Below are 25514 nucleotides of genomic sequence, written 5' to 3'. Positions count from 1 at the left end.
AAGCCTCCATATCTCTGTATAAAGTGCGAAGTAGACTGTGATCATCTACGAGGTACTACTGTAGTATTAGATGAAGAACAGGGATCCTCCGGCCTGACTCAAGATCTCATGCATTGAGGCAGTCACACAGTTTAGGTACCAGAGGAACCAGGAATGGCATTGTCAAGGGTAGGACAGAAGAGACACCCATTTTTTTTTGCCATCTGTGTTCCATAGAGGAGATTTCCCTTCAATTCCTGTCCCATACCGAAAACAGGAAGTGAGAGAAAATTCCTCCAAAGTAAAAGAATCCAGGAGTGTCACCAGGGTCCCCAGAATTAGTAACCTCATTCGATGATTTCCCCTCTGTTCCAGTTCTGGTGTCAACCCAAAATTTTGGATTTTCTTTTACTTTCACTTTTGATCACAACAGTAAACAGGACAAATATAGAGGGTGACTCCCCTAACGGGGGCACATACATCAATAAAAACTGACAAGTGTGCTTATCTCTATGCACCCTAACAAAAAAAAAAGCATCTTTTGCCTTGAGCTACAATTTAAGCACATATCCAGTGTGCCAGGCACTATGCCAAAGCATTCTGTGCATAAGTACAGACATTTTGTCCATGCAAGACACAAGCTTAGATGCATTTCAGAGACTATCACAATAATATAGGGCACCAGGTTGTTCTATAAAAGCTTCTGGATATGACAGTTTTTCTGGACATGGAGTGGTCTCCTTAAAGAAATGAACAGGCAAAGAAAACACATATCGCATGCTATGTTATACAGGTTTTTCATTTTCCAGTGTCCCACATTCCTACAGTTGGCAGTATAACCCAATTATCCGGAAAAAAAAAGTGTCCCTCAATGGATGATAAAGAAATAAAGACTTCCTTACTCCCCCTATCATTCTACTGTACCAAACCCTGACAATAAGGATGTCACTAGGACAGTATGCAATGAGAAATACTCCCAAAGGAGTTGCACACACCCTACAGTTGGAGATTCTGTTTACCACTCTGAAAAAGCTTTTATTGTTTGTTTCTTTTTTGGACAGACCTGTTCTCACATCTTGTTCCAGTGGCAAGGCAGCAGAAAACAAAAGAGAATAAAAACCTGACTACGGTTTCAAGCTTTTTATAATGTAAAACTTGAAAAAAAAAATGTTTTGGCTGCAGTGTGTCTTCAAACCTAAGCTTTGGAGTGGTATTAAATCCAAAAACAAAAATGTATTAAGTTGTAGCTCACCAATTTTTAGATGAGGTGGCTGCATTTGTTTTCCTTTTTAAGCTTTTTCCCTTTGTTTTTACCTGGAGATACAGTCAGTAAGCCAGTTGTCTTTCAATGCACTTTAACAGGCCAGGCTGTCCCAACAAAATAACAGTTATGGCGCGTACACACGGTCAGAATTTCCGACAACAAATGTTCAATATGAGCTTGGTGTTGGAAATTCCAACCGTGTGTAGGCTCCATCGGACATTTATTGTCGGAATTTCCGACAACAAAAATTTGAGAGCTGGTTCTCAAATTTTCCGACAACAAAATCCGTTGTCGGAAATTCCGATCGTGTGTACATAAAATTCTACGCATGCATGGAATCAAGCAGAAGAGCTGCACTGGCTATTGAACTTCATTTTTCTTGGATCGTCGAATGTGTTGTACGTCACTGCGTTTTTTACGTTCTGAATTATTGACAACATTTGTGCGACCGTGTGTATGCAAGATAAGTTTGTGCCAACATCCGTCAGAAATATATCCAGGATTTTGTTGTCGGAATGTCCGATCGTGTGTACGCGACATTAGAGGGTTGTGACAAACCATTTAACACTGACATGGTCAGCTTTTATTCATTTATGTCATACTTTTATCTCGAAAGGAAAAATAATGTTTGCTGTAACTGCTTTAAAAGTGTTAGCTGGAGTTCAGCTTCCATTTGTTGGACAAATCCATTTAGATCTGCTAGTTCAATACTACCATCTCCCCACATTAACAGTGCTTCATCCAGAATGTAGACACCCTAAAGACAGGAAGCGAGTTACTAGCTGGATCACTGGGTGAAATAAAGGGAAAAAAGCCTAAAAAATTAAAGCCACCACGTTAACCAGTTCAGCCCCGGAAGAATTTACCCCCTTCCTGACCAGAGCACTTTTTGCGATATGGCACTGCGTCGCTTTAACTGACAATTGTGTGGTCATGCGACGTTGCACCCAAACAAAATTGACATCCTTTTTTCCCACAAATAGAGCTTTCTTTTGGTGGTATTTAATCACCTCTGCGGTTTTTATTTTTTGCGCTATAAACAAAAAAAGAGCGACAATTTTGAAAAAAAGCAATATTTTTTACTTTTTGCTATAATAAATACCCCCAAAAAATATATAAAAAAACAAATTTCTTTCTCAGTTTAGGCCGATATGTATTCTTCTACATATTTTTGGTTTGCGCAAAAGTTATAGCGCCTACAAAATAGGGGATAGATTTATGGCATTTTTATTATTATTTTTTTTTAATTAGTAATGGCGGCGATCTGCGATTTTTATCGTGACTGCGACATTATGGCGGACATGGCGGACACTTTTGACACTATTTTGGGACTATTGTCATTTATACAGCGATCAGTGCTATAAAAATGCACTGATTACTGTATAAATGACACCGGCAGGGAAGGGGTTAAACACTAGGGGGTTAAGTGTGTCCTAGGGAGTGATTCTAACTGTGGGGGGGATGGGCTACTACTGACATGACAGCGATCACTGCTCCCGATGACAGGGAGCAGTAGATCTCTGTCATGTCACTAGGTTGAACGGGGAAATGCCTTGCTTACATAGGAATCTCCCTGTTCTGCCGCACCATGAAACGATCGCGGGCCCCCGGCGGACATCGAGTCCGCCATAATGTCGCAGTCACGATAAAAATCGCAGATCGCCGCCATTACTAATTAAAAAAAAATAATAATAATATATCCTGTGGACATCGAGTCCGCAGGACCCGCGGGCGTGGTCACGGAGTACGCGGTGGGCATGGGTGCGCCCAAAATGCCGCATCCTAAAGGGGACGTACCTGAACGCCCGTTTGCGCAGCCGTGCCATTGTGCCGACGTATATCGTCATGCACTGGTCAGCAAGCGTTTAAAGGGTTCAATACCACTTTAAATATAGTTTATAGTGTATTTTTCTGTGCCAGCTGATAAATAAAGACTCTGGCATCTCAAGGAGAAACTTTTCTTTCCTACTCAATAATTACGAGAACAAAGCATACATAATTTAATTATAAGCACATGTTTAGAAGAAAAACAATTCTTATTACTCAAAGTAAGCACTGCAATTCTCCCTTCTCATTTTCTAGAAAAACATGATTTGCAGGATATGATTGGTCCATGTTAGCTACAAATAGTTTTCATCATTATTCATAAATATTATGTGTGCCTCAATAATGAGTTTAGTTCCTGTTCTGGCGGAATTACAATTACTTGGCTAGCAGCAATTTACCAGTTATTGGTATGAGCAGACATCAGACAGTTTAGAAAGGAAACACTGACATGTAGATAAACTGAATCTACCGATAAAGTGTGTATTTTCTTGTACATCAACAAGCTTTACAAACATCCACAATGGAGTTTGGTTTGTTTAACTGAATTTTGCAATTATAGAGAGCAAACATGGTGTTATTTCCATGGATTTTATTTAATTAATCCGCAACACAAAAGCTGCTTCCAATGCTGAGCAAATACACTAACGATAATCAGATTTTTAGAAAGTCTTTCAGATAAATGATGCTCACTCACGATACAAGCTACATACACCAGCAGTTAATGACAAGTGACATTATACACAGCAGATAAATAAATTACATTAAAAGTCTATACATCTTTTTCACTAGAACATTTAATGTAATCATTCGATTTTAATTTTGTCTGTGCCATAGCATACAAAAAAAGTAGTAATTCTTTTTAAAAGACATCTTTAATAGGTTACAGTAGTGGTCTCTGATATTTTTTAGGGCTGATCAACACCTTCCTACACAAGAGCCATGTAATTTATTTCATCAAGAAATTGTATTTTTTTAAGCTGAACTTCAGGCAGTTACAATAAGCACAGCATATTAACACATCAATCAATTTTTTGTTTTTTTGCATTGCATACTAGCTCATTATGAAATACTTTAGAACGATGCCCTGGATCAGCGCCGGCACACAGCTCTCGCAGCCGACATGGTTCCCGGAGTTACTTCCGGGTTTGCGGGCTCCAGCGCTGTGACTGGCCGGAGCCGAGATTACATCACTCCCGCGCATGCACGCGGGTGCCACTGGTCATGGCACAGGCCCTGAAGAAATGGCACGAGCGGGTCGTTCCTTCAGCGTGCATGCGCCGATGACGTCGGCGCCAGCGTATATAGTAAATATCTCCTAAACGGTGCAAATTTAGGAGATATTTACAGTACCTACAGGTAAGCCTTATTATAGGCTTACCTGTAGGTACAATTTGAGAGGAAGACTTTACTTCCTCTTTAAAATTAGAGGAAACTGAAGACTAGAGGAACTGGATTTTTTCTCTCTTGAGAAGAGGAGATTAAGGGGGGATATGATCAACATGTATGAATACATAAGTGGTCCATATAGTGAATTTGGTGTTGAGTTATTCACCTTTCGGGTTACCTTGCGGGCGCACTCCCAAGTCCAGCATTTGCATCCATAGACACGAATGCTGGACTCGGCCCTGCCCCCGGCACCCGCGTCATTGGATTCGATTGACAGCAGCGGGAGCCAATGGCTGCGCTGCTATCAATCTATCCAATCAAGAGCCGGGACCCCGTGGAGAGAGGGACAGCATGTCCTCACCGAGGGAAATATGGGGCTCAGGTAAGTAAAACGGGGGGCTAGGGGGCCGGTCATTGCAAGGTGACACAAGGGTTTACAACTCCTTTAAATTCTCAACCACACCAAGAAGTTTCCAGGAAATGTTCATATGCCTACATTGTAGTATTGCTCCCTGTTTAGTACCCCCATTGTCCTGACAGATTTACCTCAAGCTGGGTATACACGCACCGCAAATTTTCTGCTTCAGCAGGACAGTGTATATACCCTGCTTTAAGCTGCTTTCTACTTATCATTTTCACAGTCTGTTATGCAGCAAAAATGTTTTGTAGCAAGAGGTTTTCATTTATTCCATACCTGTAGCTGATCAAATATATATGGAATCTGTAAAATCTCCACTGCTCCTGGACGAAGTAATGGATCTTTGTTTAGCATTCTGAAAAGTCAAAAAGCATGTTCTGTAAATGAAACAAAAAAACTGCTCCAGGTGAGTGAGTCTCTGGTTAATCCCCACACATACTAGTAAGGTGCTAGCCCAGCTTGCATGCTGTGTAACATAAGGAAATGATTCTGGATGGCTGCACTTCCAAAAATCCTTTTGTTGAAGCTTTATATGACCAGTGGTTGATAGATGGAGCAGGGGACAAAGAGGAAGACGCGTTTTGCGCAAATATTAGCGCTTAGTCATTACCTTGTAATGACTAAGTGCTAACATTTGCGCAAAATGCGTCTACCTCTTTGTCCCCTGCTCCATCTGTCAACCACTGGTCATATGAAGCTTCAATAAAAGGATTTTTGGAAGTGCAGCCATCGGGAATAATTTCCTTATATGTACTGTAAATACATCTGCTTAAAAAAAAAACAGAAACATGATACGGTGTGTAAGCAATTTAATACCTGCTCATTATAAAATTAAGGTCACTAGAATAACAATCAGGTAGAGATGGTGTTGGACCTTCCACAATTTTCCAAAAAACTGCTAAAAAACTGTGTCCAGTAAAAGCATGTTCCAAGCAGCATATTTCATGAAGAATGCAGCCAACGGACCTGCAAAAAATTAGACATGTTATAATTGTTCCAGTACAAGTAAAACCAAATTTACTTGGCTTACATATTAATATTCTAGTTAATTTTGTCAGACCACTGTGTTATTATGGCTATTTTAGTGATTTTTATAGTATAAATATATAGAATAGTATATTTGAGCTACCATGCATTGTTTCTAGAAGCTACCCCTATGTATGTGCTAATGAACTCCTTGGATTGGTTCATGAAGATCAGGCAACAGGAAGCAATATTGGCAGAGGGTAGGAGGTGGTGGACACAAAGGAGGAGTATTTTATGGCAGGACGCGAAAAAGCAAGGAGAAGTCTGGAGAAATACTGAATAAAAAGAAAAAGAAGACTCCATCACCAGGAATAACCAAGTTAAGTAACTGTTTAGTGCATCCCTATCCCTATTAAATACATTGTTCATGCTCATTTGCTAGGAAGGGTTAATTTGCTAGAAAGGATAGATAGCTTGTGCATGTGTATGTTGAATGCACATTTTTGTAAAACTCTGTATGTCTTGTATTGTTTCCTAAAATCGTATGCAGTTTGTAGGTACAGCATTTTTGTTTAGTAAAGCAAAGCACATTAATACACTACAGAGGTAGTTCCTTCCTTGCGTTTACTGCAAAGAATCTTAAAAGACAAAGCAAAACAACCATCCTGCTCAAAGGCAAATATTCTGCTTGCTCTGGTACCACCTGGCCAATCACAAATCTGTACAGGCACCACTGGAGTATTAAACATGCCCTTAAAGCTGTTACCCGCCATGACATAAGCAATGTACCTCTGCATATCCAGGGGTAATAGCAGGCAGGATGGCAGGAAGATCGTTACTATACGAAGCACTACAGATTCTACCTGAACAACCCTTTGTGAAATGAATGATTTGAAACAAAATGGGTAAGTAGGGTAGATTCAGCATCTGTTAATACTTATTACTGGGCAGCTCATATCCAGATATACAACCTCTGTGAAACCTGAGTTTACACCCTTAGATCTGACTATTCCCCTAAAAACATGTCTAATTATGAGCTTTCTATCAATAATTAAAGTTCATGGGGTGTATTTATTGATGGGTCACTATTCAGCATTTTCTGTCAGGATTCATCCTGACATCTATTTATGTGACATTCCCTGATGAAATCTTGCTGATGCTGATAACAGCTCATATGCCCTTTAGCATTTGGGGGCTTCAATGCTGATTCCATAAAATAACCATCCCAGCCCAGGAGGGGATAGCTGCATGGGGAGAGGGGGGATTACTTTCTAATTTAACCCACGGTGGTGCGTTTACAAAAAAAAGTGAATGTGAAAAAAAAAAAAAAAAAAAAGTGCATCTCTAGTCCACCTCCCAAAGAAGTAGGCATCTACCCTGACCACCCAGGGCGCAAGGCTCAACTTGGTCCACCTAGCAAAAGGCCTGCCGAACCACTCTCCTCATGGTCAGCCAAACCCGACCAACGCATACTAGGTGAGAGGCTTCCCTGAAGAAAGACCAGGGGAGGAAGGAACCTGATGGCCACACATCCTTCCTCTAGACTTCAGGGTAGGCCTGAGGACCAAAACCCTCCATAAAAGTGCGAAAAAGAAACACAGATAAAAGTGCAAGTGGCAAAACAGTAAGAAAAATAAATTAAATAAATAGTGCCATTGCAAGTGCATTGGCTAGGCCCATATGCCACCTCCACCTTTTCCCCATCCCCATTAACCTTTGCAGGTTCCAGCAATATCCAAAGATGTCCTATACCATCTGCTCTAGCGAGATCAGAGTTTAGGAGAGCAATGGTCCCCCTTCTTCATTGCTTAAACAGTGTTTGAGCACCTGAAGAAGTTCCTATCATTGGTGCTACTACTTTAGGTGCCCAGGGAACTGGGGAGGGGTTTCCTAACATCAGTCCAAATATGGGTAGTGATATCATGGGAAGTTCCCTTGACAATGACATCACAGAGAACTCCATTCCTTGAGTTCCCTGGGCATGTAAAATTGTGCCCACATGTCCACAGTGCTCAAAGTGACAAGGAGGACTGTGTTTCTTTTTTTTGTATTCTGCTAACATTAGTGTACCCAGCTGGTTTGTCTGGGGAGGGGAAGGCATGCTGTTTTGTTTATTTTATTTTATTTCTTTTTTTTTTTCATTTCTTTTCTTACAGTTAAATCTCAACTTTTGTATTAACACACAGGTACAGCATCTCCATATACTAAAAACCCACGCCTCCAAAAAAAACAAGCACTTTATAATACACATGTCCCATTCTTAACTAGAGAATATTTAATATTGTGCAAGGCAAAAAACGGGGCAAATGTTTGGGAATTTCAGAACAAATCCATATTAACCGATGATTAGGTGAAATAGTACAGTATAGCACTTTCCCAATGTAGAACAGATGTTGGGCAAATCCTGTTAGATAGCATTTTCACATGGGCAGTTCTTGTTTGATACTTTTATTGCAAAGCAAATGGCAGTACCAAAACAAAATATATTCCTAAAGCACCTTGTCAGACGCTAAGCCTTTTTATTCATTTATTTTTTTGTTATTTTAGAAATTAGATTTTATTACATAGAAAGTACAAAAGCATTATAGATTGTTAGAATGTATATTAACAGTAATGTGGCAAATTCTAGCTAACACAGCTAACAAAGTATATTTGAATGAATGTGGCCTAAAGTGAGTCAGTGCCAGAGCGATTGTGTGACGTTTGTCTTACTAATGCTAGAAAGATGTTCCAGTGTGGGAGTACAATAATACATACACGGGTAAGAAAATATTGCAAATTAGAATGCAAAGCCAGAAAATAGTGAGGAACTGAGAGAGCTGTAGAAAAACAGCAAGAGATAGTTCAGGAAGATCTTATCATGGGCATGGTGGCAGTCTTGCAGAAGACGCACAGTTCCCCTCTTTGCCCAGGGCACTGGATAACCTTCTCCCAATACTGATACACATATTTAATAAAATAGTCATGTTTATTTTGGTCAATAGCCATCAGTTGTTGCATTCTCATTATATCATTCATGATTTCTATCCATTCAGATATTTAGGGTGATTTAGAAGATCTTCATTGTCTGGGTATGAGTAGTCTAGTGGCCATTAGAAATAACCACAGAAGAGAACTTTTAAAGTGGTTATAAACCTCTAATGTGAAATAACAAAGCATATTCTTCTATAGTGTGTGCTTGTCTCAACCCAGAGTACTGTGTTATTTCTGTCTGCTCCCTCATTCCTCTGCTATCAGCATGAGTTTCTTCTGACAGGTTTTCCTGACACTAAGGGAAAAAAGGTGACAGAGGAGGAAGCTCCAGCACACAGCCTGCGATTGACAGCCTCAGCTTTGTTCCTGTGTGCTGTATAAAGGGAGAAGTATCCCTTCTCTCCAATCAGCTCACATAGCTCCCCACACTGACCCCTGCAGAGTGTACCTTCACCCCCCCCTCCCCCGCGCTTTCTGAAAGTTTGAAGAATCTGTATAAACTCTGCACTTTAAACAACTAAGAGGAGAGAGGGCTGCAGATAAACAGGTACAACTTACAAAGCAAGCTTTGTTTCATCTCTGTGTATCCCCCGAAGCTGGTCTCTTCACTGGGTATATGTAAGGGTTTACAACCACTTTAACTAAAGAAGAATTTAGGAGGCAGAAAGTTTATTATAAATACAAAAAATAGTCCCGGGGGACAGTGCTGGCAAATATTTGATTTGGTATTACAAGTCACACAAGAGCAATGGGATATGATTTTTCTCCTGGCCCATAAATCCATCATTTTTAGCAAAATGTGTGAAAAAAATCAAAATCCTTTCTAGGTCGTATCAATGTCTTTTCAAACTTCAGAAAGGACATTGATACGACCTAATAAGGATTTAGATTTTTTTCACGCATTTTGCTAAAAATTATGGAGTTATGGGACAGGAGAAAAGTCATATCCCATTCCTCTTGTGTGATTTGTGTTTCTAAATTACTTTCCTATTGAGAAATGTAGGTGGTCTTCTGGATGCTTATCTTATGAGTAGTGCATATGTAATGGAAATTGAGTGTCTTAAATTTTCTGTATGTGTGCATAAATTCTCCAGTCATGTATGAGTATTCAATTTGGGTTTAAATTACTTCTAAAGGCTTCTGTATGATGATCTAAGTCCCAACTCCAGTAACTATATAATGCAGAAAACCTAAACACTGCAGCCTACAGTGGGAATTACATGAGGTTAGTTACAAGGGGAACATAGCTTGGTTCAAACATTTAAGAGTGTGACTTAACAATAAAGGCCATTGGGATATCTGGTTGGATCGGTCCACAGACTGTAATGCCGCGTACACTCGAGCAGAATTTCCGTCAGGAAAAACTTGGATGGTTTTTCCAACGGAATTCCGCTCAAGCTTGCCTTGCATACACACGATCACACAAAAGTTCTCTGAACTTTCGACTGTCAAGAACGCGGTGACGTACAACACTACAACGAGCCGAGAAAATGAAGTTCAATGCTTCCGAGCATGCGTCAAATTGTTTTGGAGCATGCGTGATTTTTTGCACGTCCCAATTGCATACAGATGAACGCATTTTCGGGTAGGAACTTTTTCCAACCGAAAAATAGAGAACCTGCTCTCAATCTTTTGCTGGCTGGAATTCTGCCAGCAAAAGTCCGATGGAGCATACACACGGTCGTAATTTCTGAACAAAAGCTCACATCTGACTTTTGCTGGCAGAATTTCTGATCGTGTGTACGGGGCATTAGTGATTTAGGATGGATCAGTGCAAGACTGAATTCTAAAAAGACCTATTGTTGGGTTAAAAAAGGTGAAGTTGGGCTTTAAGGTGAGCGTGTGCTTTGCTCATGCAACAGGTTAATTTTAATGTCCAGAACATAATATTGGTGTCTAAACTTTATGTACAAAAGTACATAGAAAATTACTAGAAAGTGCTACAGATGCTTTGGAAACCCATTTTGCAGCCAAACAATATTAGGCCCAATGTAGCCAGCACCAGATTCATTAAAAAAGGCACAGAGCTTAGATGACTAACACCTCACAAGTAGGTGTTAGTACATTAGTGATGTCCATCCTTTATTTCAGTGGTGAAATAAACCTGCATTTCTCAACAATTTTTCATCAAGGCACTCTTTAAAACTCTGCACAATCTCTAGGCACCCCATTCTAAAATGTAAAAAACTAAATTATTAGGGTACCTGCACACTGGACGTTAAAATCAACTGCTCCTGATATTTGTTTCTGGCAGCGAAAAAATGCTTGACATCAGTAAACATGTGTACCACGTTTATGCGCATTTACCTGCGTCAGGCGCTTGAACTTTTATTCATTTCATTGGCCATTTATTTTGGTCATTGAAATGAAAAAAATGTCTAAGCACTAAATAAGCTTAGTGTTAACGCACTTTTACACGCATTTACACGCGTAAAACATAAACGCATTAACACTCCTCTCTTGAACACCATTCTTCTGCTCTCAAACTCTGCTAAAATCTTATGTGTGCATTTACACATAAGCTTTTATTGAGTTGCTTTCAGGGGCTTTGGGAAAAAAACTCCAAAAGCTCCTAAACCTAAGTTTAGGAACAGCAGTGTGCATAAGGCCTTAGTTTTACACAATGCATCAGCATTCATACATGTAGGGCACCCAACATTAGAGGTGATTTATTTTTACAAAGCAAATATGCCCTTGTACACTGGTACTGACTAATATATCAAAAAAGACAGTGTAGTGCTGGACTAGTGATATAGTGAACTTATATGTTATAAACACATGTAAATTATTGTATCATGACCTAAAATTAACCAGTCATAAAATAAAAATAAAATAGTGAAAATTAAAATAAGTGATATTAGCTAGTGTGAATCCATACCCCAAAGGGGTGTATGCAAGAAAAAGGCGCAAGTGCAAAATAGTAAAAATAAAACTCATAAGTGCAAAATAATAAAAATAAAGTTCATAGGTGTCATAAGTAAAAAATAAGTCCACAAAAAAGCTACTGCAGGGTCCAGGATTACATGGTCCACCGCTAGTGCAGCCCGCCACCAGATGGTAAAGTTGGAGGCTTACCAGAGAGCCTGCGACCGCCCTTACTCAAGGGGGTCAAAACAGGCTTAGTAGTGGAGGATGGACTCCTGGAAACGTCTCAAAATAGATTCCTAAGGCTGTCCTACCGGTCTCCTCGCCAAACGGTTGGTCCGCAGTAACGGGGACACCAGTATTGGGGCAATACTCCCAGGGGTTCCTTCCAGCGCTTCTTCCCAGATGGACCAGGCACAAATAAGCCACAAATCCCAAGAAAAGAAAGGGGGACTCCAATAGTGTAGATTGACTAATACTGTTTGGTTTATTTAAATGCAGTAAAATCCAATAAGTAAAAGCACTTACAACAGAAGTGACGAGGTAAAAAAACTCCTTTGCTGTTTAAAACAGACTCGCGCATGCGCGATGCGTGTCGGCGTTGTAACCCTACGGCCGTTTCGTCACAACTGACGTCATCAGGGGTACGCCACCACGCACGCGCTTTATAAACACAAGCGATGCGGCAGATAGCACATTCATTGGCTGATGGATCAAGATTAGTACCAATCTGACACATGCAATTACTCAACACCGCCCCCATCAACCCCATATGAGACGCCCATAAATTAAGTATGTAAAAATACTCGTCTAATATAGGGGAGATGACATGAATATTTATACAAGGGAGAGGTGCGTGTTACAAACCATGCCATCTAGTGGCAAAAAATGAGAAATGCTCAATAATGCAGATTAGCACAAAAAACACACAGCTTAAGGCTGAAAAATCTTACACACTTTAAGGTGTGCATGAAATATTGTGTGCAGTAAATGTAACACAAAATTATGAAATAAAATCAATAGCCATAATGCATCACAAATCCAAAGCATAATAAACATCAAAAATATATAAAAACGATATATAAAAATATATAAAATAAATTTGTCACAATTAGAAAAGAGGATAAAAAAAGTTGCTTGTCAAAAAATTGAAGCCTATTATAGAGGGGTACATCAACTATTGTTAATAAAACAGTTGATGTCCCACTCTATGTTCAACCCATTGGGGGCATGAGAACCAAGTCTATAGATCCAATTTGTTTCGGATCTAGAGATGGTTCTTTTACCATTGCTGCCTCTCCAATGGGGAACATATTTCTCAATACCAATAAAAACAGTTCCCTTGGGGTCCCTGTCATGTACAAGATCATAGTGTCTAGAAACACTATGCTTGTCAAAGCCTTGTCTAATGTTGGTGATATGTTCTGCCAGCCTTACGTTCAATTTCCTAATGGTACGTCCAACATACTCCAACCCACATGGACACCTAAGGAGATATACAACACATTTAGTGGTGCATGTGATGAGTGATTTGATGGAGTATGTGGTGCCCGTACCACTGGATGTGAACTCCGTTAGTCTTCTATCTCGTAGTGAATTAACCTTACAGACATTGCATCTCCTACAGGGGGAGAATCCCTTTAGATCACCAAAAAAGGTGGGACGTACAGGTGGAACCGGAATGTTAGGTGCCAATAAATGTCTGAAACTGGTGGCTCCCCTAAATAAAACTTGTGGTTTATCAGACAGTAAAGGTCCCAGAACTCGGTCGTTTTTGATAACAGGCCAATGTTTTTTAATAATCCTCTTAATAGCCCAATGTTGGCTCGAATAGGTCGTGAGGAAGGCTAATCCAAAGTCCTCCCTGTCCACTACCTGAGGAGGTTTGTCACTTAATAAATCCCTACGTTCCCTATTCTCTACCTCCATAATAAGGGAATCTAATGTGGCAGCATTGTACCCTTTATTCAAAAATCTAGATTTTAAAATTGAAGCCTCTTTACAGAATTCATTAAGATCAGAGCAATTCCGTCTTAGACACAAAAACTGGCCCTTGGGGACAGCTGATAACCAGGAGCGATGATGACAGGAGTCGAGTGGTATAAAACTATTCCTGTCAGTTGGTTTAAAGTAAGTTGAGGTGGTGATTACATTATTGACAATTGTAATAACCAAATCCAAGAAGTGAATTTGGGTAGAACTGGCTTCATAGGTGAAAGCTATACCTCTAGTGTTGTTATTAAGAGCAGACAGGAAAGTGGTCACAGAGTTGATGTCACCGTCCCAGATGAACAGGACGTCGTCAATAAATCTCCTCCACATGACCAATTGGGGTGGACTATCACTTAGAATTACATCCTCCTCCCACTTGGCCATGAAGAGATTGGCCATGCTGGGAGCAAATTTGGCTCCCATGGCCACTCCCTTTGTTTGTAAATAGTGTGTGCCACCGTACCAAAAATGATTGTGTTCCATATTCCTCTAGATATGCAATATCCCATCTTAAGTGTACCTCAGTAATGGTGAGATTTTTTTTTTTTTTCTCACCATTACTGAGGTACATTTAAGATGGGATATTGCATATCTAGAGGAATATGTGAAAGAAAACATGGTCCTGAGGAGCCTAAGATGGGAAGTAAACCCTCAAAAGGAAGATAATGAACTAGCTGAGTGGTTCAAATACTTTAATGAGGCGGGTGTGGGGTTTCTACAATTCTTGACAGCTAAAAAAAATCGTAGACTGACCATGTTAGATTTGGAAATCAATAATATTAAAACTAAACTTACCCTGTTTAAAGATGATCAGGAATACACTCGCAGATCAGAATCTCTAAAAACTTTATTGATTAAGGAAGAATTAGAACAAAAACTTAAGAAAAGGAGGAAATACAACAGGGATGCCAAAGACTATAGGGATAACCTGGTATTTAAGTGGCAGGTCTCTGTTCCTACTGATCTCCCCTCCACTACTACCATTACTAATACCACCTCAAATGCCCAACCAGAACCTATGCTCTACGAGACGCAGGGGGGTATTAGGTCTGGGACACCTCATAGGCACTACTCTTCCCCCCACCCGTTTAGAGGTGGTGGGCCTCAGAGACGCCCTCACCAACCAAGAGGCAGAGGAGGCAGGAGGAATTCTTCCTCCAGACCACGCCACTGTTCTCCTCCACCATGGAGACAACAAGATGGCCGGGAAGCCTATCAGGACTGTAGGGGTGATCAACACTACCATGATCCACGGGAACAGAGGAGGTGGCAGGACCATCGCAATGGCGATGGTGAACGCAGTTATTATGGGGTTAACGTTAGGAATAGATTTTCCCCTTTACGCGATGGTATGAATGATGGTGCATCAGGTTTGAACGGGAATCATAATTCCCTTGATCCCCCTCACAATCAGCATACTGGCGACAATTGTCATAATCGGGATTTTCAGTTGGCCAGCAGGGGAAGGAACAAGCGAAACGGAGATGCAAGAGAGGGTGCAGAGCGGGGAGGAAACTTCACCCCAAAAAGGAGGAGGATATAAGTGGTATTATAAATTTAAGCACCAAAGAAATTACAAAGGAAGAACTGTCTACCCTTAGTAAAGGTTTGAAGTTTGTTCCACCCCGGAATCTTAACATATTTCAAACGTTTATAGATGTGCAGAAATACACACGCAAATTAAATGTAAAAAGGTACATTCTAAGTAATCCCGCTAGACAATTGAATAGAGAAGCATCTGTGGTGACACATTCGGGGCTGTCAAATGCTTCGCTTTTCAATCCCCCTAGCAACGCAGCACCAAATGATGCCATCTTTCGTGACTTAGTGTTGAATGATCTGGCTAATTTAAATATTAGATCAGTGCAACCCCAACATAGCATTAAAGCAGGTTTGGAGTCTCTGTGTAATAGGAAGGATATCGTCATACGCCCCGCCGACAAAGGCGGAGCGATTGTCATCCTAGATCATGACTCCTATACTAAGGAAATGTTGAGGATCCTTTCGGATACAAGCACGTATTCCCCTCTATTATCTGATCCAACCTCAGGTTTTAAACAGGAACTAAAGGTTTTGATTGATAAAGGCTATAATCTGAGGATCCTAAATAAAAAAGAAAAGGAGTATTTGGTCCCTCTAGCCCCCCGGCTACCGGTAATGTATATATTACTAAAAATCCATAAAACTTTAATTAATCCACCGGGTAGGCCCATCATCAGTGGTATTGACTCCATAACATCACGTGTGGGGAAATACATAGACTTTTTTCTACAACCACTGGTGATGGGCACCCCCTCCTACCTCAAGGACACCAAACATGTCCTTAATTTATTGAGTGAAATAGAGTGGAAGGCCACATATATGCTGGTGACAGCTGATGTCGCATCACTCTATACATCAATATCCCACAATCTGGGACATGAAGCGGTGCGTCATTTTCTCTATCGGGATTCCAGTATCTCCACCACGCAATGTAATTTCGTGATGGAGCTACTGGACTTCTCAATGGAACACAATCATTTTTGGTACGGTGGCACACACTATTTACAAGCAAAGGGTGTGGCCATGGGAGCCAAATTTGCTCCCAGCATGGCCAATCTCTTCATGGCCAAGTGGGAGGAGGATGTAATTCTAAGTGATAGTCCACCCCAATTGGTCACGTGGAGGAGATTTATTGACGACGTCCTGTTTATCTGGGACGGTGACATCAACTCTGTGACCACTTTCCTGTCTGCTCTTAATAACAACACTAGAGGTATAGCACTCACCTATGAAGCCAGTTCTACCCAAATTCACTTCTTGGCTTTGGTTATTACAATTGTCAATGATGTAATCACCACCTCGACTTACTTTAAATCAACTGACAGGAATAGTTTTATACCACTTGACTCCTGTCATCATCGCTCCTGGTTATCAGCTGTCCCCAAGGGCCAGTTTTTGCGTCTAAGACGGAATTGCTCTGATCTTAATGAATTCCGTAAGGAGGCTTCAATTTTAAAATCTAGATTTTTGAATAAAGGGTACGATGCTGCCACATTAGATTCCCTTATTATGGAGGTAGAGAATAGGGAACGTAGGGATTTATTAAGTGACAAACCTCCTCAGGTAGTGGACAGGGAGGACTTTGGATTAGCCTTCCTCACGACCTATTCAAGCCAACATTTGGGCTATTAAGAGGATTATTAAAAAACATTGGCCTGTTATAAAACACGACCGAGTTCTGGGACCTTTACTGTCTGATAAACCACGAGTTTTATTTAGGGGAGCCACCAGTTTCAGACATTTATTGGCACCTAACATTCCGGTTCCACCTGTACGTCCCACCTTTTTTGGTGATCTAAAGGGATTCTCCCCCTGTAGGAGATGCAATGTCTGTAAGGATAATTCACTACGAGATAGAAGACTAACGGAGTTCACATCCAGTGGTACGCGCACCACATACTCCATCAAATCACTCATCACATGCACCACTAAATGTGTTGTATATCTCCTTAGGTGTCCATGTGGGTTGGAGTATGTTGAATGTACCATTAGGAAATTGAACATAAGGCTGGCAGAATATATCACCAACATTAGACAAGGCTTTGACAAGCATAGTGTTTCTAGACACTATGATCTTGTACATGACAGGGACCCCAAGGGAACTGTTTTTATTGGTATTGAGAAATATGTTCCCCATTGGAGAGGCAGCAATGGTAAAAGAACCATCTCTAGATCCGAAACAAACTGGATCTATAGACTTGGTTCTCATGCCCCCAATGGGTTGAACATAGAGTGGGACATCAACTGTTTTATTAACAATAGCTGATGTACCCCTCTATAATAGGCTTCAATTTTTTGACAAGCAACTTTTTTTATCCTCTTTTCTAATTGTGACAAATTTATTTTATATATTTTAATATATCATTTTTATATATTTTTGATGTTTATTATGCTTTGGATTTGTGATGCATTATGGCTATTGATTTTATTTCATAATTTTGTGTTACATTTACTGCACACAATATTTCATGCACACCTTAAAGTGTGTAAGATTTTTCAGCCTTAAGCTGTGTGTTTTTTGTGCTAATCTGCATTATTGAGCATTTCTCATTTTTTGCCACTAGATGGCATGGTTTGTAACACGCACCTCTCCCTTGTATAAATATTCATGTCATCTCCCCTATATTAGACGAGTATTTTTACATACTTAATTTATGGGCATCTCATATGGGGTTGATGGGGTGGTGTTGAGTAATTGCATGTGTCAGATTGGTACTAATCTTGATCCATCAGCCAATGAATGTGCTATCTGCCGCATTGCTTGTGTTTGTAAAGCGCATGCGCGTGCGTGGTTGCGTACCCCTGATGACGTCAGTTGTGACGAAACGGCCGTAGGGTCACAACGCCGACAATCATCGCCTTGTCACTTCTGTTGTAAGTGCTTTTACTTATTGAATTTTACTGCATTTAAATAAACCAAACAGTATTAGTCAATCTACACTATTGGAGTCCCCCTTTCTTTTCTTGGGATTTGTGGCTTACTTGTGCCTGGTCCATCTGGAAAGAAGCGCTGGAAGGAACCCCTGGGAGTATTCCCCCAATACTGGTGTCCCCGTTACTGCGGACCAACCGTTTGGCGAGGAGACCGGTAGGACAGCTTTAGGAATCTATTGTGAGACGTTTCCGGGAGTCCATCCTCCACTACTAAGCCTGTTTTGACTCCCCTGAGTAAGGGCGGTCGCAGGCTCTCTGGTAAGCCTCCAACTTTACCATCTGGTGGCGGGCTGCACTAGCGGTGGACCATGTAATCCTGGACCCTGCAGTAGCTTTTTTGTGGACTTATTTTTCACTTATGACACCTATGAACTTTATTTTTATTATTTTGCACTTATGAGTTTTATTTTTACTATTTTGCACTTGCGCCTTTTTCTTGCATATACCCCTTTGGGGTATGGATTCACACTAGCTAATATCACTTATTTTAATTTTCACTATTTTACTTTTATTTTATGACTGGTTAATTTTAGGTCATGATACAATAATTTACATGTGTTTATAACATATAAGTTCACTATATCACTAGTCCAGCGCTACACTGTCTTTTTTTATATATTTTTTCATGTGCCCGTGTATTGGGGTTATGGTGTTTTAGCTGCAGGATTTCCTTCACAGTGTTTTATTTTCATTATTATCATCATTTTTGTCTAGCACCTAGCGCAATTCCTTTTTATATTTTTTCTTTTGGTACTGACTAATGTTCCAGGATTTCTCTTCTCTTTCAGTTTCTTGCCCTCACTCAGCTAACATGACCCCAATGCTGAAGGAAAGAGGCAGGGAAGGAGAAACAAAGATGCCAGCAGCTGGCCTGCATAATGCCCAAGGTTTAATGTTGCACAATAAAAAACAGCGGCTTTGTGTAACAAAAAGGCAGGCTTGATCTGTTTGTTGATCTTTTTTTGGCCAAATATTTAGTGTAGCACCCTCCTAGGTAGGTGCTAGGATTAGTATATTACAGTCTTTGGTTTCTCTGCTTAAGAGAGAGACAGCTAGGTACATTTATTTGCTGTCTGTTTAACTGCTTGAGGACCAGTGTCATGTCACACATAGCCCATCCCCCCCACAGTTGGAATCACTCCCTAGGACACATTTAACCCCTGCAGCGCCCCCTCCTGGTTAAACCCTTTACTGCCAGTCACATTTACACAGTAATCAGTGCATTTTTAATCGCACTGATCTCTGTATAAATGTGAATGGTCCCAAAATAGCTCCAAAATTGTCCGATGTGTCCGCCATAATGTCGCAGTCACGATAAAAATCGCAGATCGCCGCCATTACTAGTAAAAAAAAAAAAATTATTAATAAAAATGCCATAAAACGATCTATTTTGTAGACGCTGTAACTTTTGCGCAAACCAATCAATATACGCTTATTGTGATTTTTTTTACCAAAAATATGTAGAAGAATACGTATCTGCCTAAATTGAGGAAAAAAATAGTTTTTTTTATATATTTTTTGGGAATATTTATTATAGCAAAAAGTAAAAAATATTGCTTTTTTTTCAAAATTGTCGCTCTTTTTTTGTTTATAGCGCAAAAAGTAAAAAGCGCAGAGGCGATCAAATACCACCAAAAGAAAGTTCTATTTGTGGGAAAAAAAGGGCGTCAATTTTGTTTGGGTACAACGTCGCACGACCGCGCAATTGTAAGTTAAAGCAACGTAGTGCCGAATCGCAAAAAACGCTCTGGTCAGGAAGGGGGTAAATTCTTCCGGAACTGAAGTGGTTAACAGAGAGCAGTGAGCGGCTAGTGTAGTCTGCTCGGTGTGCTCTGGTGCCGCTCATGCTGTCTTGAAGTTTCACACTGTCCTAGCAGCTATGGAAAGTCCAAATGAAAAGAACTCACCGCTTCAGATGTAACTCACACGCCCAATGGAACACACACCTGGGTGCTAGTCCCGGCTCGCCTCCCTGGTAAATTGTCAAAATAAGAAACAGCTGCACCTCACGTGGGCTCCAAGTAAAGTTTATTGGAATACACCAGAGGACAACAGCCGGTGTCCTCTGGTGTCATTTTGGATATTTTCCTATTCCAATAAACTTTACCTGGAGCCCACGTGAGGTGCAGCTGTTTCTTATTTTAGCTATGGAAAGTGCTGGGCAGGTTTATGTTCAAGGAGCATATGGGCGCTTGGTCATTCCTGGAGTGGATTGCACCAGGCTGGGGGGAGAGCTGTTGCCTCCCCTCAGCACTTGCTGCCATGTGGCCTCAGGTGGGTGACCTGAGGAACTGAATTGCTGACATGTGGGCCTAAAGTCTGTGTGGCAACTCTGATCCTATCATAGCTGACAGAGGGAGAGTCTATAGTGCATCTGGTGGTCTGGTATGATGGAAAGAGAAGGCTGCCAGTGGTCCTTCAGGAGCCTTGTATGTACAGATACCCTAAGACAGTTATACCCACTTGTGATCTAAGTCAGCTGAGGCCCCACACAAATAAGAACGCTGGCTAGTGTTCTTAGAGCTTTGTTCAGGACGGTCTACTACTTTACTAAGGGACATTGCTCAGTTCTGCAGCCAGTGTGCTGCTGCTGTGAAGAAGTCTATCTGAGGGCTGAAGGACTTCAGCCAAGTTTCACTAGGAAAGGAAGTTAGAGTCCTCAGTGTAAACAGTTCAATTTGGAGTATCCTACTATATCCCTTCCCTATTCAAGTTCTTTAATAAAATATCAAAATAAGACCCCTAGACTGGTCACTGGAGACAACAAGTGGAAGTGTATGTGTGCACCTGGCTGTGTGAATCTACCTTGTGGCTGGCTGCGAAGCAAACGTGGGGAAGACCCAGGCAAAATACAAGCGGTTCCTTTGGGGGGGTAGCGCTACATTAGGTATGTTGCAAAGACACCCTGAAGAATCCATAAGCCACCCTGGTTGAAAAAGGCTGACTTAAACAAAGTCACTGGTCAAGATCTTTGCAGAGTGTATAGATGTTGACATTTCTATGCAATGCCATACCGTACAAATGAATACATGAGCTCTGTTAAAAGATTGCCATTTCAACTTCTTAGTTAATAAAAGACATCACATTCTGCTGCTTTTGTTGAGGAATAACCCATGCAGTAAAATTACTCTGCTACTGATCAAAAATTGAAAAAAGCAACATTTCCAGTGAAAGAAATGTCAGGAACAATTGTCAAAAACCCAAAACTGTCTCTGGATATAAAGAAAAGTTGATATTTCTGCAACAACCTCCAAAAATACCTCCAATATTCATATGGTTATTGCCTTTTTTGAAAATGTAACCACTTCAGCTCCAGAAGATTTTATCCCCTTCATGAGCAGGCCATTTTTAGCTATTCGGCACTGAGCTACTTTAACTGGCGATTGCATGGTCATGCAACGTTGCACCCAAACAAAATTTATATCATTTTTTTCACACAAACAGAGATTTTTTTTGGTGGTATTTGATCACCACGGGGTTTTTTCTTTTTTCGATATGAACTAAAAATTTAGAAAATTTTGAAAAAAGCATATATATTTTACTTTGTGTTATAAACATATCCAATATAAAAAAACAAAATAAATAAAAAAATTAATTTCTTCATAAATTTTGGCCAAAATGTATTCTGCTATGTTTTTGATAAAAAAATCCCAATAAGTGTATATTGACTGGTATGCGTGAACGTTATAGCGCCTACAAACTATGGTATATATACTGGAATTGCATTTTTTTTAAATACTACTACTGACGGTGATCAACTAATTATAATGGGACTGCAATAGTGGGGCGGCCAATCTGACACTAATTGATGCTGGGAGGAACTGACTAATTGCCACTGACATCACAAGTGACATTATTACAGTGATCAGTGCTAATAATATACACTATCACTGTACTAATGACACTGGCTGTGAAGGGGTTAACATCTAAGGTGATCAAGGGGTACATATGTAAACAAAATTCTATAATGGGGGAATTGGCGCTGTTCAACCACATGTGCAATGGATAATGATCATAAATATAAATAAAAAATAAATAAATAAATAAATGAAAAGTAAGAACTATGTATAAGTGATATTATCATACAACAATACGCTATACATTAAAGTGCAAAGTGCTATACCATGTGTAACCTAACATGTATCAATAAATGATAATAATAATCCACAAACAATCTGAACAGTGGTAAAAAACAACAAGTGGCAAAAAATCATATAAAAGCAATCTGAGCCACTATGATAAAGTGTCCAGCAGTGGTGTGCAAAGTGTCCAATTAGTGTGCGAAGTGATGAAAACAGTGTCCTAAAAAACCAAATATGGTCTGTAAAGACTGTGATGTGTCAATCCAATAAAATGACAGGATTCTTGATATGGCAAGTGCTCCCCGTCTTCCACTGCACCCCCAATCGTGCCCTCACTCACCAGAGTGCCCAACCCCTGCAGGGGTAACAGGCGTGTAAGTAAAGATCCAGCACTGCTGATCCTTGGTGACAGTCCTCAGCCCGGTTACCGTCCTTCCCTTCTCCGATGCCGCGATATCCTCTTATGGGTCCCCACGTTAAGCATCCATATATTATAAGAAAGAAGTAAGCCTCATAGTGTGAATCCAAAAAATATATTTATTAAAAAACACTTAAAAAAGGAGCTGACAGTGCTCCACTGGCCGGCTCAAAGCCGATAGCCGTAAAAGACAGTGTGGTGTGGCGTGCGTTCCACCGTCTGCCTGCCCGAAACCGGAAGTACAGAGTAAAGCACAACAGAAGGAATCGCCGTATGCGTATCACGTGGCCACCTCTTACGCGTTTCGTCATCAAGACATCATCTGAGGCACGGCCATCTTGGTACACCATACATCTATATGTAGTCAATGGAGGCGCCGTGATCTCCAATCAGAAACCTAGATGTACGGTCACACCCACCAAACGGATGTGGAAACCTTAATGCTGTAATAAGAAGGTTTATACCAAGCACCATCTAGTGGGCTATAGAGTAAATGTCATAGTGGGCGCCTCCATCATATATATAATTCAAACATCAGATGGACAAAGATCATGAAAGATTACCTATGCCTAATCAAACCTAACAGTACACCTCTACCAATAAATCAAAAAGAAAATGAGAAAGGAAAAATAGAAAATCAATAAATATATAAATAAAAAATGTTGAAAATAAGCAAAAATGGTAAAAATGAAAATAAAAAATAAAAATAAAATAAGAATAAACATGGAAGTAAAAATTCAAAATAATAAAGGAGATATGAAAAAAAAAAAAATATATATATAAAATATGGGAAAAAAGTCTGGGAAAATTAATTGAAATGACTAAATTCTTCATCAGCAAGATCAAGTTTATAAAGGAGGAGGGGTATGAGTGTGAACACTCTAAGGCCAAATAGTCATGGCAGCCTAAAATACTGCAGCCGATGTAGATGTGGATCTACATTAATAAATATTACATATGAAAAAGAAGAAAAAAGGAAAAAACAAAAAATTAAAAATATTTCAGTGAAATGGCTTGGTTAAAACACTGTATGGAAAACCCTGTATTAAAGGTTTATGATGAATAAATCCACGAAAGTAAATAGTACATGTATAACATGAAAAAGGAAAAAAAAATATATAAAAAAATTAGATCGTCCGACTTTTTTTGCTTACTAGTCGCAAGTAGAAATTGAATAGGTTACTAAAGTCACAAAAATTCTCGTACGACAGAAAAAAAATAAATCGGAAGTGATGTCATGTGTTGTAGTGTATCTGTATTGTATTTTCGGGCGACAACTGTACTGACTAAAAGAAATTTGTACAAAAATTTTCGTGCTTGTGCGATCGAATAATATCGGATGAACTGTCATGATCGGCTCTCGAAAGCTCTGTACTAACTATCCGATTATCGTACAATTGCGTCGAAAGCGGTATTTTTCTTCTGATTTTCGGATCCTGTGTACGGGCCATTACAGTGCTAATCCCAGTGTATGACTGACTATATTCAAATGGTTAGCTGCAATAGAATTCTTAAACAGATTTTTAAGTTGAACTCTAGGCACAAAAACTTTAAATAGATTTTACTCCTCAAAAGCAAAATAACACAATAATTACCTTGTAAAATTAGTAGTGACACCGACTATAGCAGGGGTAGGGATGGAGATCTACTTGAACAACACTGATGAAGTCAAAGATCACTGCCCCCCCCCCCCCCCCCCCCCACCCACCCAAAAAAAAAACAAAAAAGACAGGAAGACCAACCCCCTTTTCTTTTTTTGATGATTTTTATTTTTTAACAAAAATAACTAGTACAAGAGAGTGCAGGGTTTAGGAGTGCATTATGCAGAGAATGCAGGGATCAGGAGTACATTGCTCTCAGAATGCAAGGATCAGGAGTGGACTGTGCTCAGAAAGCAGGGTTCAGAAGTGCATTGTGCTCAGAATGCAGGGTTCAAGAGTCTGTTGCACTCAGAATGCAGGGTTCAGGAGTGCGTTGCACTCAGAATGCAGGGTTCAGGAGTGCGTTGCACTCCGAATACAGGGATCGGGAGAGCGCTGCACTGAGAATGCAGGGTTCAGGAGTGCGTTGTACTCAGAATGCAAGGATCAGGAGTAGGAATAAGCTGAACACCCCCCGGTTCGGTTCGCAGCAGAACATGCGAACATGCAAAGTTTGATCAAACACGCAAACACCGTTAAAATCTATGGGACACGAACATGAAAAATCAAAAGTGCTAATTGTAAAGGCTTATATGCATGTTATTACCATAAAAAGTGTTTGGGGACCGGGTCCTGCCCCAGGGGACATGTATTAATGCAAAAAAAGTTTTAAAAACTGCAGTTTTTTTCGGGAGCAGTGATTTTAATAATGCTTAAAGTGAAACAATAAAAATAAAATATTCCTTTAAATATCGTGCCTGGGGGGTGTCTATAGTATGCCTGTAAAGTGGTGCAGTTTTCCCGTGTTTAGAACAATACCACAGCAAAATGACATTTCTAAAGGACAAAAAGTAATTTAAAACTGCTTGCGGCTGTAATGAATTGTCGGGTCTCAGCAAGATAGATAAAAATCATTGAGAAAAACGGCATGGGTTCCCCCCCAGCCCATTACCAGGCACTTTGGGTCTGGTATAGACAATGGCGTCCCTAGGGGGGGCCAGAGGGGGCCCTGACCCCCCCAACATTATGCTGTGCCCCATCATGTGCCCCCCCATGAAATTTTTTTTTTTTTTTTTTACAAAAAATCAATGTCTAAGAGTCCCCAGTCAGCTCCTGCGGGTGATTCCTCCGCCTCCCTCTGCTCGCTGACACTGCATAATGCGAGCGCTCACACAACCACGGCCACCCGATCTGCTCCTTCCCCTGCATCCTCATTGGCAGGGAGAAG

At 40.3% G+C, this 25514-nt stretch overlaps 1 protein-coding gene across 2 annotated transcripts in view; it reads right to left on the bottom strand.

The window, feature by feature from the left end:
- NEK11 (NIMA related kinase 11) overlaps window positions 1-25514 on the bottom strand; it is a 505456-nt gene that overhangs the window by 207973 nt on the left and 271969 nt on the right. For both annotated transcript variants that reach the window (XM_073630337.1, XM_073630339.1), the window contains exons 7-8: window positions 5691-5840; window positions 5151-5229 (exon numbers count right to left, since the gene is read on the bottom strand). In XM_073630337.1, the coding sequence (XP_073486438.1) occupies window positions 5151-5229; window positions 5691-5840 (229 nt within the window). The remainder of the gene's footprint in view (window positions 1-5150; window positions 5230-5690; window positions 5841-25514) is intronic.

The sequence above is a fragment of the Aquarana catesbeiana genome, linkage group LG05 (assembly GCF_042186555.1).
Source record: "Aquarana catesbeiana isolate 2022-GZ linkage group LG05, ASM4218655v1, whole genome shotgun sequence".
Lineage (NCBI taxonomy): Eukaryota > Metazoa > Chordata > Amphibia > Anura > Ranidae > Aquarana > Aquarana catesbeiana.
This window is presented reverse-complemented; position numbering and strand designations above follow the sequence as displayed.